Source organism: Staurois parvus, unplaced genomic scaffold, assembly GCF_062004578.1.
Source record: "Staurois parvus isolate SC_StPar_1 unplaced genomic scaffold, SC_StPar_1.0 ptg000115l, whole genome shotgun sequence".
Lineage (NCBI taxonomy): Eukaryota > Metazoa > Chordata > Amphibia > Anura > Ranidae > Staurois > Staurois parvus.
Window position 1 is genome coordinate 722,884 of NW_028317911.1, and position 17,877 is coordinate 740,760.

The 17,877-nt window shown below is 41.9% G+C and overlaps 1 protein-coding gene across 1 annotated transcript in view; it reads left to right on the forward strand.

Annotated features, from left to right (window-relative positions):
- MATN1 (matrilin 1) overlaps positions 1-13,057 on the forward strand; it is a 31,727-nt gene extending 18,670 nt beyond the window's left edge. Inside the window, exons 6-8 of the mRNA XM_089671888.1 lie at positions 9,273-9,425; positions 9,554-9,634; positions 11,647-13,057. Of these exons, the coding sequence (XP_089528014.1) occupies positions 9,273-9,425; positions 9,554-9,634; positions 11,647-11,699 (287 nt within the window). The 3' untranslated portion in view covers positions 11,700-13,057. The remainder of the gene's footprint in view (positions 1-9,272; positions 9,426-9,553; positions 9,635-11,646) is intronic.
- Positions 13,058-17,877: the final 4,820 nt, after the last annotated feature.

Genomic DNA, 17,877 nt, shown 5'->3' on the forward strand with positions numbered 1-17,877 from the left:
CAGAGACCACCAGGCAAGGGATATCCTGGTCATGGGTGAAGGGGCATGTGATTGTCAAGTGAATGTGCCCAGTTGTCGTCCACAAACATAATGTTGAGTTGCAATGGTCTGGAGTGGAATTGGGTTAAGGGGATCACCCCAAAGGAGGCTACCATCAGGCCCAGAACTCTCATGCTAAAGCAAAAAGTGGGATGGTTCCTGGACTGTAGTTTCCAAATGTGGAGGAGGAGTTTTTCCTGCAGAAGGAGGACCCTGAACTGAACAGTATATAAAAGAAAACCTAAATCTTCCAAGTAATGGGTCAGTTCCATCATGGACTTCTGATGGATTTAGGATTCAACTGAATCCCTAGGGAGTCTGAACAGTTTAGTTGCTATTGACTGATAAAGTCTCTGGTGACCGTTCCTTCAGTAAGACATTGTCAAAGTAACCCTGTATGGGAATGCGAACATAGAAAGACTACAAATGGAGCCATTATCCTCAAAGCGCAGTTGAAAAACTGAAGGGAAGGCCAATGAACTGAATTTTCAAGGTAAAAATGTAGTGACAAAAAACAATAAATATTTATACAAATAGTGAGCAAAAAGTCTCTTTCAAAATATACACTGCTCAAAAAATTAAAGGAACACTTTTTAATTAGAGCATAGCATCAAGTCAAATAAACTCATGGGATATTTATCTGGTCAGTTAAGTAACAGAGGGGGTTATTAATCAGTTCCAGCTGCTTTACTGTTAATGAAATTGACAACAGGTGTACTAGATGGGTAACAATGAGACGACCCCCAAAACAGGAATGGATTTACAGGTGGAGGACACTTACATTTTTTCCATACTCATCTTTTCTGACTGTTTTTCACTAATTTTGAATTTGGATAGGGTCAGTGTCCCTACTGGTAGCATGAGGCGATACCTGGACCCTACAGAGGTTGCACAGGCACGCCATCTCCTACCGAATGGCACATCAATACGTGCCATTGCCAGAAGGTTAGCTGTGTCTCCTAGCACAGTCTCAAGAGCATATAAGAGATTCCAGGAGACCGGAAGTTACTCTAGGAGAGCTGGACAGGGCCATAGAAAGTCCTTAACCCATCAGCAGGACCGGTATCTGCTCCTGTGTGCAAGGAGAAACAGGATGAGCACTGCCAGAGCCCTACAAAATTACCTCCAGCAGGCCACTGGTGTGAATGTCTGTGACCAAACAATCAGAAACAGACTTCATGAGGCTGTCCTGAGGGCTCGACATCCTCTAGTGGGCCATGTGCTCATTGCTCAGCACCATAGAGCTGGTTTGGAATTTGCCATTCAACACCAGAATTGGCAAGTCCGCCAATGACGCCCTGTGCTTTTCACAGATGAGAGCAGGCTCCCCCTGAGCTTATGTGACAGACATGAAAGGGTCTGGAGAAGCCATGGAGAACGTTATGCTGCCTGTAACATCGTTCAGCATGACCGATTTGGTGGTGAGTCAGTGATAGTCTGGGAAGGCATATCCATGGAGGGACGCACAGACCTCTACAGGCTAGACAATGGCACCCTGACTGCCATTAGTTATTGGGATGAAAATTGTCAGACCCTACGCTAATGCAGTGGGAGAAGATGAAAGAAAGAGCGCACAAACCTTGCGCATTACCTCGATAAATAATGACTAATTTTATTATTAAGGAAATATACTCACAAAGTGATGGTATAACAGGCATAAGTAACCATAATCCACACAGGGTTACAGGTAAATCCAAAAAGGGTGGGGGGGGGGGAATGAAGGCTAACGCGTTTCGAAGGGTGCTCCCTTCTTCATCAGAGCTGGGTTGAGCAGATAGAGACTTCAGTATGGCAGAGTTCCCATGGCAAGGAGACATTCAGCCACTGAGTGTCAGTATTACAGCAGTTCAGCCTGTTTAGTCACCCTTCGAGACACGTTAGCCTTTATTCCCCCCCCCCCCCTTTTTGGATTAACCTGTAACCCTGTGTGGATTATGGTTACTTATGCCTGTTATATCATCACTTTGTGAATATATTTCCTTAATAATAAAATTAGTCACTATTTTTTGAGGTAATGCGCAAGGTTTGTGCGCTCTTTCTTTCATCTTCTTCTACAGTTTTATCAAGCTTCCCCAGCTTCATGATAGAGCTGCACAACCTCTGATCACCAGCGGATGAACACGCTGCTTGTTACTAACGCTGTTTGATCTGAGTCTTTGAGCGCAGGAGATAATGGATCTTTGATGGCTAATGCAGTGGGTCCTGGGTTTATCCTGGTGCATGACAATGCCTGGCCTCATGTGCCGGGAGTATGCAGGCAGTTCCTGGAGGATGAAGGAATTGATACCATTGAATGGCCCCCACCCTCGCCTGACCTAAATCCAATAGAACACCTCTGGGATATCATCTTTCGGTCCAGGTTGCACCTCAGACTGTCCAAGAGCTCAGTGATGCCCTGGTCCAGATCTGGGAGGAACACCCCAGGACACCATCCGTCATCTCATTAGGAGCATGCCCCAACGTTGTTAGGCATACATACAATCACAAATGGGGCAATACAAACTACTGAGTACCATTTTGAATTGCTGAAATGAAATTTCAGCAAAATGGATTAGCCTGCTGAATCATTTTTTCACTTTCATTTTCGGGGTGTCTTTGAATTCAGTCCTCTGTAGGTTGATCATTTTCATTTCCATCAAACGATGGAGCACCCTTACGTTCCTAACACATTACCCAGTCCATATCAGTATAGATATCCAGCATGATATTTTTTCCCATTCAGATCTGATGTGTTTTCTAAGTGTTTCTTTAATTTTTTTGAGCAGTGTATTTTCTTCTTCATCATAACATGTGCACCAAATGAAGATCCATAAAACTTCAACTAATTTGTAGTGCCAATTGTTTTTTGGTGCTACATATTCACCATGAACATTCTTTTGGGTTTTTGTATGTCAAACCTTGATGTTAGCTGAGTAGAGAAAAACAAAAAGAGAGCGCACCGGCCTAGTACATTACCTTAAAAAATGTGTTTATTAAATAATAAAAGTAGGTATTGTACTCACAAAATGTCAATACAGTCAAAGGTACATCGTATAGGAACAGCTTGGTCCAATCCGCACTACGTTTGCATCCATAATGGGAACTCTAGACCTCCAACAGGCTGACGTGTGTCGAAGACTTGCCTCTTCCTCAGAGCCAACTCTGGAGTTGGGTCTGAGGAAGAGGCAAGTCCTTGACACACCTCAGCCTGTTGGAGGTCCAGAATTCCCATTACGGATGAACACATAGTGCGGATTGGACCGAGCTGTTCAAATTCGATGTACCTTTGACTGTATTGTCATTTTGTGAGTACAATAACTACTTTTATTATTTAATAAACACATTTTTTAAGGTAATGCACTAGGCCAGTGTGCTCTCTTTTTGTTTTTCTCTACTCAGAATACTTGGACTTCCCCGGTCATGTGAGGGCAGGAAATTTGTGATGTGGTCCCATCCTTTTAGAGTCCATCCCTAAGCGCAGGAGCATTTGGGTTTGCATTTCTTTATTCTTGATGGTAGCTGCCTAGTTACTGAAATACCTAACTTCTGTTATTTTATTTAATGAACTGAGGGCAGAGGGATAGTAAGAGATTCTGGCTTGTAGCCTGTGGACACCGCATCCCTCACTTATGTGTCTGACCGGGTGGTTTTTAAAGCTAACAAACATCTTCTCACTTTGGGAAGTGTGGGTGTCCCTTCTTATGAGGTTGGCAGGTTCAGAAGGTTTTGGTGTCCAAGGTTTGCAAGAGAACCAATTCCCAGTATTGATCTTAGGCTAACAGACCTGGGAAAAACTAAAGGAGCTCTTTTTAGTGGCATAGGAAGAATGATTTCAAGTTTGAGTTTTAGCATTTTTTGCTGAGCTTAAAGGGTACTCTTCCCTCCAGTGACAGCTTTGTCCAGAGAAGCACCAAAGATGCATTCTTTATCAAAAGGCATGTGCAGTAAGCGTTTTTGCACTTTTTTTCAGCAGCCCAACAGTTTAGCCAAAGAGTCCTCCTCTTATATACAGTACAGAAATTAGAATCAATTTTGGATATGAGACATAACATATCTAGAAACCCATCAATGCAGTAGTATAGGGCAATAGGCATGGATTATAACTGTTGCAAAACCGAAGGAACAGTTAAGATCAATTCAGGTGTTTGGAACCAAAGGATCTGGCTAATGGCAATAACAGCAATGGCAGGTTGTAGAGCAAAGCCTGCAAGGAAGAGGGACTTGGAAAGGATTTCTAACCTTTCACTAACTAGGCCTTTAAATACTGGAATGTCCTCAACAGGAAAGGTTGGTTTCAAGCAAGAAATGGCCGGGTCCACCATGGGAAGGTCCTGTGTCTTAACAAAGGTTTCCTCGGTAGGGTATTGCTCAGCAATACCTTTGCGAGAGGAAATTAGCTTGGCCAGGAAAGGACCAGTCACCTGAAAAAACTGTTTGCATGAGCAAACCTACTGGGGAGGTTTTGATGGATTGTGGACTCTTAAAGGATCCCCAACTAGTAACTTTGGAGAACTTGGACACAAGCTGCTCCAGTACTAGGCATGTATGCTGTGTGCCAATAAGTTCTAAGATGCTGTCTTTAAACTAAGGAGGTATGTCAGCAGACTGAGCCTTGTAAAGCACAAAATTATTCAAAAGGTATATGTAGGACTCCTCATCATCCTCAGCTGAACGTACAAAAACAGCTGCAGCTACAGACATACTGTACAAGGAGAGGAGAAGGCAAAGATATACGCTGGCAGTCCCTGCATTCTGGGTCAGCAATTATGGCAGGGATAATGCATAGGAGGGAGCTATGCCAGATAGAGTTAGGGAAGACTCCAGAGAACTTGTGGCATCGAGTGCAAAAGGTGCAATGCTGCAACATACCTAGGAGCTGTTACTGGATCGTGGACTGGTAGGACCTGCCTGACTTTGCATACATTGTCTCATAACACTAGACTGCAAGCTTCAGCACCATAGGGGAGTAACCAGAGCACACTCCCAAGAACTTGCAACATCATAAAAACTGTTGCAGCGCCAGCCGTTAGTATTCATGCGACTTATGTACATTTACTGCAATAGTTAAACCTAAAGGGTTAAACTCAGAAGGCAGAGTACACAAGCCAAATTACCTACAAAGAAAGAGAGAGGGGGGACAAGCTCCCACACTTGCTATAATATTTATAATATTGGTCCTGAGAGCTACAGTGGCAGCATTAAGTACCAGAAACACCAGTGCAGCACTCAGAGAGCCATTCACAGTCCAAATAGTAAACTCACCTCTGGTGGACATATTCCAAAGCAGTCTTCAAGAACAGGCTTACAGCAGAGGATTTATAACAGCTCCAAGCTTAAAAAGTGTTCTGTGACCTACATAGTTACAAAGTTCCTTGAGAGTGCCACTAGCAGAGCCTAGTGCCTAAAGTCACATTACAGGCCTGCCCTGTATCTTCCTCAGGTGTGGGTATGGCAACCAAGGAGCTCTCCTGGCTCTGCAGTGAACAAAGACGTTCAGTTGAAGAAAACATGTCTTGACAAAAAAGGAAAAATAATTGTTGCTTTTATCAAAGAAAAAAGGATGTCTATTCTCCTAGGACACTAGCATGAGACCAGTACTTCATGAGAGTGAGGGTGGAAGGTGTTATACTGACTGACCAACAATTTTTTTTGTTGCTGCTAGTGTCCAATTTTCCTGTAGGTGACAGTATACCCATACATCTCAGAATTCCTTCTGTATCCCTTAGTGAACAATTCAAAAATATGTAAAGCTAACATTTCATATTCCTGATATTTGCCTGCTGTACCATGTACTTGTATGAAAACGTATCCTGTTCTATTTGTATTGCTTCCTTTGTGTGTAATATCTGGTGTTGCTGCAGTCCCTCTGCTTTCCTATTAAAAATTTACCACACTAGGCATGAGAGGATAGGGTGGTCAGTTTTCTAGCTGTTCTTGAATTTGTCCTGTTCTCCTTCAATGATCAGCCCCCTGCACAGCCATTCACTGGGAAAACCAGGGTGATGCGGTTTCTCCTCCCCCAGCTCTCTAAGCTCCTTATGCAGCTGAGAACAGAGGGCATGTGATCACTTCTATAAATGGACAAAAAAAGTATTTATATATATATTTTTAATATGTATACACAAATGTTTTGCCTTTCATTTCTATTTTAAACTGAATGGGTTATTTTACAAGGTTAGGGATTACATATACTTTAAGAAAAATATATATATTTTTGGTTAAGTAAATACAAAATATTGCAAACCATATTTTAAAGCTATAAACTTTTGAAAAATCAACTTAAACAAAACTGACACAAAACCAATATGCTTTACCTTTAGGCCTCGTTCACACCATGGAGCAGAGACATCAGTTTTTCTGCACGCATTCTCTAAGGGCACAAAGAAAACTGTTCTCTGTGTGCCCTGTTCACATGACAGCATTAGTAATATGTGCGGATTTTTTTTGCACAGGAATTTGCAACATGTATAAAACTCACTGAAACGTACATGAAAACTGGTGTAAACTGATGTCTCTGCAAGTGAAATCTATGCGGTTTTCCCAGCAGATTTTCTGTATGTATGGTGTGAATGAGGCCTTAGTATTAAGGGTTCAGGTAGGAAGCAGTTTAATCAATAGTGCTACTCTCCAAAAACTGGAGCTAAGTTCACACTAGACTGAGCATGCATACTCCTGTGCATTGAGTTTAGGGCAGCCGATTAGTTTCAATGTGGCACCCTATGCGTGGGAAGCATGCAAAAAAGGTGCATGTACTGGTCTGAATGAGTCCTGAAAGCTAACCTACCAGCTAGACTGCCACTGCCAACTGAACTTGATTTGCACTATAGAGATCTGAGTTTCTCCAGTCTTTTAAAAAAATTCATGGGTACAAATTGCATGTTTATGGTGGGAGGAATGTTGAAAATAAGGGCTCATATACACTGCAGCTGATAAACTCACGTTTAGGAGATGTTCAGCATTTTTTTAACAGCCCCTGAACTCACCCTAATGTTTTCCTATGCCTCCATGTACACATCTTCGTTTACAGGCGTTTACAGGCATTTGAGTTTACAGTCGTTTTTTTGAACGCAGAAAACTTGCGTTCAGCAGTTGATTTTATCAGCGTTTCAAATGCAAAACGCTTGTAAAAGTGGCTAAAAGTGGAAAATTGGTTTTCATAAGCGTTTGCATTTGAAATTTTTTTTTAACTCTTCCAGTTCCCGATGCTGTCCAGAGCCTTTTTCCAGCATGAAAAATGCATGGAAAGCGTTTTCAAGGTACTCAAATGGACAAAATACTGAATACAGGATGTTCCTACCCAGCTTGTCACACATTTTAATGACCAATTCTCACCTCAGACCTCTCCCACCCTTGGAAACAAAAGACATGTTAATGACCATTCACACCTCAAATTCCTCATGCAGACCCCCTGCCAGGTGACCTTAATGTCTCACTCCACCAGACACCTTTCCTACCCTTGGAAACAAAAGAAATGTTACTGAGCAACTCCCACCTAAGCTAATCTCAACATATACTGCTGTCTCTGCTTCTATTATTTATTTATTTCAGGTACTTATATAGCGCCCTCAATTTATGCAGTGCTTTACATATATATTGTACATTCACATCAGCCCCTAACCCTCAAGGAGTGTACAATCTAAGGTCCGTATCTCACATTCATACATACACATACTAGGGCCAATTTTAGACAGGATCCAATTCACCTACCGCCATGTCTTTGGGGTGTGGGAGGAAACCAGAGTACCCGGAGGAAACCCACGCAGGCACAGGGAGAACATGCAAACTCCAGGCAGGTGGTGCCATGGTGGGGATTTGAACCAACAACCCTAGTACTGCCAGGCAGAAGTGCTAACCATTTAGCCACTGTGCTGCCCATACTTCTACTTTCTGTATTACTCTGAAACAGTCTAAAATAGTTAATAATTTACCACTTTTCAGTGCATTCTGGGCATCTGGGAGGTTCTCTTGTGCTTATCTTTAAAAAACGCTTCTAAACACAAACGTGCATAAATGCGCATAAACGCGTTATGCAAACGCAGCTAAACAAATGTTTTTTTTATCCTACGTTTTCCAGCAGTCAGTTTCCATCGTTCAGAAGTGTCCCATCTAAATGGCTAATTGGGAGTACTGATGTACATACACTTAATTAACTGCTTTCCAACCACCCTATAGCAGAAATACTGCTACAGGGTGACATGGGTGCGCAAAATCACTTATATATGCGTGATTTTGCATTGCTGGGTAGGGTGTGCATGCAAGCTGCTCACACCCTACCCGGTTGTCAAACACCGGGTCCTGGCCAGTGATTACTTGCCAGCGCCCCGTGATTACTGAGGATCTCCAATAGGGATGAGACCGGTTTTGTTTACTAAACATTCTCCTCCCTGTCAGCGCAGGCACACTGCTTTGGATGGCTGTGCACAGCAGAGCCATCCAAAGCAGTGTGCTTACAGTGGAGCACACAGACTCTGCCCCCTAATAAAACGCTCCCTGCACACAGTTAACCCTTTGATCTCCCCTCATGTTAACCCCTTCCTGCCCAGTGCCATTAATACAATGTCAGTGCTTTTTTTTAGCACTGATCACTGTATTGGTGTCACTGGAGATGTCAGTTCCCCCCAGTGTCAGAATGTCTGCTGCAGTCCCACAGTCCTGCTATAAATCGCTGATCGCTGCCATTACTATTAAAAAATTTTTTTTTTAAAAAATCACAGTATATGTACCGCCATTTGTAAAAGCTACAAATTTCACATAAACCAATTAATTTTTTTTTAGCAAAGACATGTAGCAGAATACCTTTTGCCCTAAATTTATGCCGAAATTTGATTTTTTAAATTTTTTTACTGGACATGTTTAATAGCAAAAAGTCCAAAAAAAAATTTTTCTCAAAATTGTCAGTCTTTTTTTTTATTAAAAAAAGCACAGGCGATCAAATACCACAGAAAGAAAGCTCAATTCGTGGGGAAAAAAAGAATGTAAATTTCATTTGGGTGCAGCGTTGCGCTACAGTTGTCAGTTAAAGTAACGCAGCGCCGTAAAGCAAAAAATGGCCTTTTCAGGAGGGGGGGGGGGGTAAATCCTCTGGAGGTCAGGTGGTTAACTAGTTTATTATCACTATTAAATAAGGTTGCATAACATGAAAGTGTACTGCTTACAAAAATCTGGTTGTATGGAGTTCAGTCCAATGAAATGTATGGTGTTTCAGAAGCTGGACAACAATTTAGAACTAAACAGCATCTATATATGTTGCATAGGTTACAAGATGTATGCTGTCGGTGTGGGCAATGCTGTGGAAGATGAGCTGAGGATGATTGCCTCAGAACCTGTGGGTGAACATTATTTCTACACAGCTGATTTCAAGGCCATGAAGGAAATTGGCAAGAAACTTCAGATGAAGATTTGTGTGGGTATGTGTCAATGAAGTAGGGAAAAAAAAATGCTTGTTCGCAACAGAAATGTATAATGTATTTGGATCCAGTAAATATGATTGGCATTGATTTTAATGACTAATTACTTTTCTCTTTTGAATGAGCAGAAGAGAATCCCTGTGAATGTGAGGCAATTGTGAAGTTCCAGAGCAAGGTGGAGGAACTCATCCAGTCATTAACAAGGAAAAATATCCTTTTTATACTATAACAAGAACAGACTTTTGCTATGGTTTTCAAAAAAAAAAGACTACAAAGATTTGACAAAACAGACCTATACTGGGGAATGAACTAAGTTTCCTGCGCCATTATAATGGCACAGGAAACTTCAGGAGTGGTGTGCGCCACGTTAAGTAAGCAGATAGACTGGTATCAGATCTCTCTGCACCACCTATGCCAGTTTCTAGTTCAGGGTGAATTTGGAAACTAGCACAAGGTTGCACCTAATTAACAGAGGAAATATGGCAGTTTTCTATGTAGAAAGGTGGCACAGATTCCCGCCACATGTGATCCTATGGTCATATGAGATGTGAGCTGTCAGCAGACACTCACTCCCTTTCTCTGTCCATGCAGTGATGCAGTGGGAGGGCAGAGAAGGGTTGTTACTGCTCAAGCTCTGTGTGTGTAAACACACAGAGCTTGAGCATTAACAACCCTTCTCTTCCCACCTGCTCTGATTCAGGCAGGGAAGGGCAGATTGATTGGAGCATGCAGCCCCAGCTCTCACATTCTCTGTGCTGCCTGTCACTGAAGAGAGAACGGATTGCTCATAATAAACAAGGGGTGTGCAGCCCTTTTGTTATTTAGGAGCAGCATCTGCTCCGTTTTTATGTTTAGGAGAGTGATGCAAGTATTGTGCAATGGTTCCTTCAATAACTCTAACTAATAGGTGGCATCCAAATGAAAAGTAATGATGCTACTATCCCAAGAAAAAGCTCATATTATAAGGATGAGATCCATTAGCCTGTGGCTGGACTTAAGTAGTACCTGCCATCTATGGATGTAGTAGAAGAGTAAGAATCCAGCACCAGAGCATCTTGAAGTTAGAAGAATCATTTATATTTTCCATCAAGACATAAAAAAGGGAATGAATTTCTGAAAAAGATTGACAAGTTTCAGCCCCCTACGATGTCTTAGTCAATCTCTTTCAGGAATTGATTTCCTTTTTTATGTCTTAATGTAAAAATAAATTGATTCTTTTAACTTCACGATGCTCTGGTGTCGGACTCTTACTAACTAATAGGTGGCCCAGGCATACATTACAGGTGACTTTTCATTGTGTTGAATTCCATAGATGGTGGCGCAGTCCATAGTTGGTGGCATTGTTCATAGATGGTGGCATCATGGGGCTCTTGGTATAGAAGAAAGACGGCTTGGACTTCTCCTGGAAATGGGAAGAGCACCACAGCAGAGTGTACGGCGACTCTCAGAGTGCTGGGGCTCTTTGGACCCCACCCTTCCCCAAATTTATATCACAGGTGGTCCGGCTGAAGCTGCAAAAAGCCTGCGCACCAGGATCAGTGATCTTAACCCTTTCCCAACTCAGCCTGGGCCAGTACCTAATTTAGTAAGCAGTTTCAAACTGCTTACAAGTTATTCCCTGCTAGCTCAAGTCTTCAGGTAAGACTTGGATAATGTGGGAACTGAATGAAATATCTGCTCTTTTTGTTTTTCCGTCTGTGCAGTGGTATGGAGATTATCCTTTAGTTCCTTAAACTCTCGTACCGAAACTGAAACTATATGAAAATCTTTTCGATGAAAACACAAATAACAGTAAAAAAGAGAAGGGTTGGAACCTTTGTCACTGGGCAGTTTAAAATACAAGTTTGATTAGGATAGGGCCAGTCAGAAATGATATTACAGAGATAAGAGAATCACGGATCATGATCTCATGTGTCCTCTACCAGAAAATAAAAGCAGGATCCTCACTGGGTCCAATTTACTGCTGAGTGAAAGGAGCACAGGTTCCCTGTAAAAAAAGAGCCTGCGGGTGAACTAAAAACTTCCTATCCCTCCATCTTCTAAACATCTTGATTGCTGCACAATGATAGGATTAAATCTGCCTAAGCAATTTAGATAAACACAGAGGATGATTATACTCATAGGAAGAAGCTTTGTCTTAAGCCATTGCCCTTTTGTCTCTAACCCTGCCAATAATGTTTTATGTTGTACCATACAGTTGTTGCCTTAACTCCTGCCTCACTTGAAGCTGTATCCAAGAGGCTCACCGCTCTGGAGAATAAAATCACCGTGTGAAGAACTCATGATCTTTTTCTTCCTTTAACATCCAGGATCCATCCTATGGCTCCCAGATCTATGGTTCCAAAGCCAAACATCAAACCCTCCATCTAGCCTGCACAAAGACTGTCTAATTCTCTGATAAAACATTGCAGGTTATTGATGAGAGGATATTACCATCTCTGATGCAAAAATGATGTCTCTAATGGAAAGAGCAAACAAGATCCTGTGAAATATGTAGTATGAAAAGTATGCAGGAACCACCTCTGCATTAAATTGTAAAAAAAAAAAAAGAACAGATACACATGTATATATACTTCTATATATATAGTTTATATGACAAAGATGGGTAATCACGTTTGAATCAAAGAGCTCTGAGTGGGTATTTGTTTGGATAATGTAATAAATTAGATGAGAACAGCCCAATACAAACTTTCTAGTGCAACATAAATTTGTTTCCTTAGGCTCTCTAGAAACCATACTTTTTAAGACTAAAACATTAACCAGCCCACAGGACAGCAACACTGCACTATAAAATTGTATTGTTTTGCTGTTTTCTTCTAGGCTCCACAAAAAAAGACATACTTGTCTATATATATCTGTGTACATAGACATATACATAGATATATATATATCTATATTAGAAATATTTATATATGTGTATGTCTTTAAATGCCAAATCAATATGTGTAGAAAAGAAGTGATACGTTACTCTGCATTTGTATATATCATTACAGGAAATTTATTATACTAAATATTTCACACATAGCCGACATATGATCCCCAACCAAAAATCTCCTTTAATAATATATGCAATATTGGTTGGATGATGCATAGCTTTCAAGGACCTATATGCCTTATTAAGAAAAGCAAATTTAAAACATGCTAAGTTCTAAATGCAAACCGTGCACAGAGAAGCAATCTCCTTGCCTCCAGAATAAATATATATATTGCCACATACTCCATACTGCATTATGTTATGAAATACCTTAACACAGCTCTAGTTTTAATTATCTTTTGATTGCATAGGTCTTTAAATAAGAGCATGGAAGACTGCACATTATTGTGACATCACATTGATGATATAATGTGATGGGACAATCTGTTGTTTAGTATATTTATGAATATACTGAAACACACATGCATATGTATGTGTGTATATTTATACATATATTTTGTGTTGTGTTTAAAAGGAATATTTGCTTCTCCCACTCAAAAAGATAATATATAAAATGTATATATAATATAAATATTTCAGTGTTTTGTAAACATCCATTTTCCTACATTTGTGAATCAAACATTCTGCTTGTCAGAATAAGTTAATTTAGAGTGTTAAAATGATTTCACTGCTAAAATAAAAGTGACATAAAACCAAATACATGATGTAATATTTTATACAGATAGGACTACTAGGTAGTTAAAGAAGAAAAAAAAATATTTTTCTGGTATCATTTGCATGACTGCAAGTGCATAACTGTAAATGTGAAAAATACACCACATTTAAAGCAGCTGTAAACCCAATATTTGTTTCTAAAATAAAAAAACACGTTTATACTTACCTGCTCTTTGCACGGAGCAGCCTTGAACCTCCTCTTCTGGGGTACCTCACTGGCGCTCTCTGCTCCTCCTCTTCTACGAGTGCCCCCATAGCAAAGAACTTGCTATGGGGGCACTAGAGCAGACGAGCTCTGGTGCCAGGCTGTGTGACCCCTCTCTCCCCCCTCCCGCTCTCTCCTCACTGGTGTTGACTAACAGCAGCAGGCGCCAATAGCTTCTGCTGCTATTAGAGCTTCCAGTGAGACCAGAAAGAAGAGAAAAGAGCTGCAGCAAATGGGCACAGTGATTATTCCAGAATGGACTCAGGTAAGTGTTTGGGGGATGGGGGGGGGGGGGGCTGGGGGAGCCACTTTTTATATCTTAATGCAGTAAATGCATTGAAGCTGAATTCCAAGAATTCAGCAACTTTGCAAAAAGTGCAGGCACACTATGAGTTAAGTGAGTGTCATCGTCAGGACATTTCTCTATTACTTATATATGAAAGGTTTATTGCACTCCTGGAGGATACATGGGACACTGGATACTGTGAAAGGGGAGAGAAACATGCAGAGCAGCTATGCCCACCCCTCCCCTCCCCTCTGCTGCCCATTCACAGAAGCCTTTGTATTTTGTGAATGAGTTCACATAATACAAAGGCTTCTAGGAATGGGCAGAAGGAGGGGAGGGGTGGGCATAGTTGTTCCAGTGACTCTGCTCTTGATGGAACTGAGACCCACAGAGAGCAGAAGCGGAGCTCCGGAAGTTATCAGAGATCAGTCTAGAAGGTGGCAGTCTTCTCATTAGACTTATCTCAAGGTATGCCTGCAGTTTTTACAAAGTAGCTGAATTCCTTTTGCCTTTAGAACCACTTTAAGGACATGTTTTGGAAGGCAAATGTAGCTTTGATGCATTCTGCTCACATTTGACATCAGTTTGGACACTCCTGAGAGCATTGACAGGTACATTTGACCTGTCGTTTACCTTCCTAAGCTGAATCAACCTGCTTCAAGCTGTGTTAGCATTCCTATTCACCTGTCTGGAAGATCAGTAGTTTCAATGGGAACAAAATGCCATTGTCACAGGCCCTTCCAGAAACATTTCCTGATATAAACATAGAGGCTGCCTCTCAATCTAAAAATGCTAGTTGCCTTTCTGTCATATTGATTCGGTGCCTTCAATATTTTCTAGTCACTGGTCCAGACTAAGTATGTAGATGAGAAGTTTAGGCATCACTCTGAAATTATATTCTGCATACTTGTAGCAAGTCACTGATTAAGAAGTTCTGAGGTCAGAGACGGTAAAGCAATTATGTCATTGATGGTACCTCCATAATTTCCTCAGTACAGCTTTAATATACGTAGCTGTTTAGTACTCGATATTGAAAAACACCTTTTTCTGTTTAATATGCAACTTTATGTATTATTATTATTATACAGGATTTATATAGCGCCAACAGTTTGCTCAGCGCTTTACAATATAATGCATTGACATTCCTCCTTAGACCTAGTCTGTCCATACAGTATGGTAACCTGCTGACTTGCCACCATCCACAGGCAACCTAATTCTTCAGTAAGACATAGAAGTTAAATCAATGCCATTTTACTTCAGATACCATTTTACTTAGAACGTTGCATTTGGTGTGGAATTAGTGCAACCCAGTATGGCCTAACATGCATGGCAATCTGGCAATCAGGTCACTCTGGCAGCGGACACAAGGAGTTCAGGACCATATTCCCAAGAAGGGCTTTTCATGTACAGAGCTAGTGTTGTATCCTGTGTCTGTTCTGTTTGTACTGGCATTCTATTGTAAATAAAATACAGTAGGGTAACAAGGTGCTGCTTAACCGCTTCCCGTCCGTCCTATTGCAGAAATACTGCTACAGGGCGGCATGGGTGCGCAAAATCACGTATATATATACGTAATTTTGCAGTTCCGGGTAGGGGTTGCACACAATTACTCGCCGACACCTGGTGATCGCCGAGTATTACAGTTCTCTCCCCTGGAGCTCCTCCACACTGCATAGCAGAGCCATACAAAGCAGTGTGCTTTCAGTGGAAAGCACAGCCCCATAGTAAAACACTCCCAGCACACAGTTAACCCTTTACTGCCCAGTGCCAATAGTACAGTGTCAGTGCTTTATAATAGCACTGATCACTTTATTGGTGTCACTGGGGATGTCAGTGACACCAAGTCAGTTTCCGCCAGTGTAAGAATGCCCGCCACAGTCCTGCTATAAGTTTGCTCTAGGAGGATGCAGAACCCCTGACCTCTGTCCGAACAGTGCTGATCACATGCACTCTCCCAAGGAAAAAAATATCTGTCAAGCAATATACACCAAACTGAGCATGTGCAGAGTGTCTTATCAGGAGATAAGAGGGGGGCACTGGAAGAAGGAGAGGATCAGAGAAGTCAGGATCAAACAGCCTTTTTACACAATGCAGAGGAATAACCCCTTAGGTTCTACAGTGAGTATAACAAGCTTGCTTTACTGCATATACACACTGATTTTACTGTTGTGGGTTTAGTAACACTTTAACACATTCATGACATTTCAAAGACATTGCTCATGCAATGCAAAGTGTAAAAAAAAAAAATCACTGATTATTACATCATCATCATCACTATCGTATTCACGCTATAGGTCGCTGATCACTACTAGTATAGTGTTTGTACAGATCAATATATTGATCATGAACAGAACTATACTTGTGCCTCCTTTGTATAGTGTCCCAAAAAATGCAGTGTTAGAAGGATCGGCCCCTTTTCACTGCCAGCACCATTATTTAGCCCCTTTGCTGTTTTTCACAGAAGATTTGTATGAATTGCCAAAACAATTTATATGCACAACAATACTACATCACCGCAAAGGGCAGACTGACCATTTGGAAACTCGGACGCTGCCCGAGGGCCTGGGGTCAATAAGGGGCCCCATGAGATGCCCCTGGTACCTTTTTCATAGGCTATTTTGAGTTTGGGCAAGGACACAGGGGCCCCATGATCCCCTATTGCCCGGGGGCCCCATGAGTTTTCAGTCCGCCCCTGATCACCGCCCACCCAAATTCAGCTCTTGCCAGACAAGTCATATGGAAACCTATCATGGCTTCCGAATTTAAAACTTTTTTTGGGCCTAACCCTCGACATGGCAATTACAAAAAAGAATAAATTGCGGTCATATTGGTCCACAGACCCGATTCACCAAATACCCATGTTCTCTGCTGTTACATATATGCCCAACATGGACCAGCAATATACTGGTATAATGCTGGACTTGGAGTGGTTATACCGGGATGATGTCTGCAACTACAGGCATCATCCTTGCATCATTTTTTCAGCTGGTGGTTGGATTTAATGTAAAACGATCCTAGCCGGGTGCATCCGCGACATCCCAAGATGGCGGACGAGTAACAGGTGAGCTCTGCCGATCCTCAGCCTGTAAAAGCCTCTCAATCCTCTTCTGAAGCTGTTACAGACCCAGGAGAGCTCTCTTTCGACTCGGGATGACCACAAGCTCACACATGGGAAAAATCGAGTGGTGAAAACCACCCACGCCACCTCCTCCAGACACGAGGCCTTCCATGCTTGATCCCTTCTTTACCAGGCCTCGAGTAGTTGCAGAGGCCCGAGCGAGTGCTCCACAGCGCTTACTGAAATGGCGGGGATGGACACTCCAGCCACCCAGCCTTCTATGCCTCCACCTCCCTGCCTGGGGTGGCTATATTTTGTTTTGCTTCTAAGAGTTTTTCTCAATCCTACTCAGCTTTTGATCCCTCTGGAAAGCCAGAGTAGCTATCTTGATCAGGAAAAACTGCTCCCTGAGGGTCTCCTCCTCTCGAGTCGACCCACATGGTCAATATGTTCTATTGGAATTTATGTATGCTGATATTTAATTAGTACTTTGGTCAGCTGTTATTTCTTTCTCAGACTTTAGACAAGTTATGCTCGATATCAACTCCTTGTATGATAGTTGGAGGGGATTTTAACCAGGTCATGTCACCTCATAAAGACAGAAGAGTGCTCTCCACCCCCACTCCATTGAAGAGGCTATGCTCCACATCTACAGCTTTCCACAAATTGATTAGGGAGCATCACCTCTTTGACACTTGGAGGATTAAACACCCCCTCCAGAGGCATTTTTACATTCTACTCTAATCCACACCGCATTTACTCTAGTTTGGATCATTTCTTTATCACTGCTCCCATGATCTCCTCTCTAGTTTGTTCGCAGATCAACCCGATAACAGGGTCAGATCATGCCTCATTCTCTCTAAATCCACTCCTAGAGTTTGCCATTGGCACTTTAATGAAAGCTTTCTGCGCACAGAGCAGATTTGAGAAAAGCTGTTCCAGGGTTTGGACACTTATTTTCATTTAAATGTTGGTACAGTAGCCTCACCCTCCACCCTTTGGGAAGCCCATAAGGCCGTCATCAGAGGCCTCTGTATCTCTAGTGGTGCTCGTTTAAAGAAAAACTCTGTCCACACCAGGCAATCCTTATTACGCCAACTAACCACAGCGGAACGTCGATTGCTTAATAAGCCCTCTATACCCTGGTTACAAAAGGTTTCCTATATACGTGATCAAACCAGGGCTCTTGATCTACATAAAACAGCTCAATCTCTTACCTGGGCCAGGCAAAAATTTTATGACTTCTCCAACAAA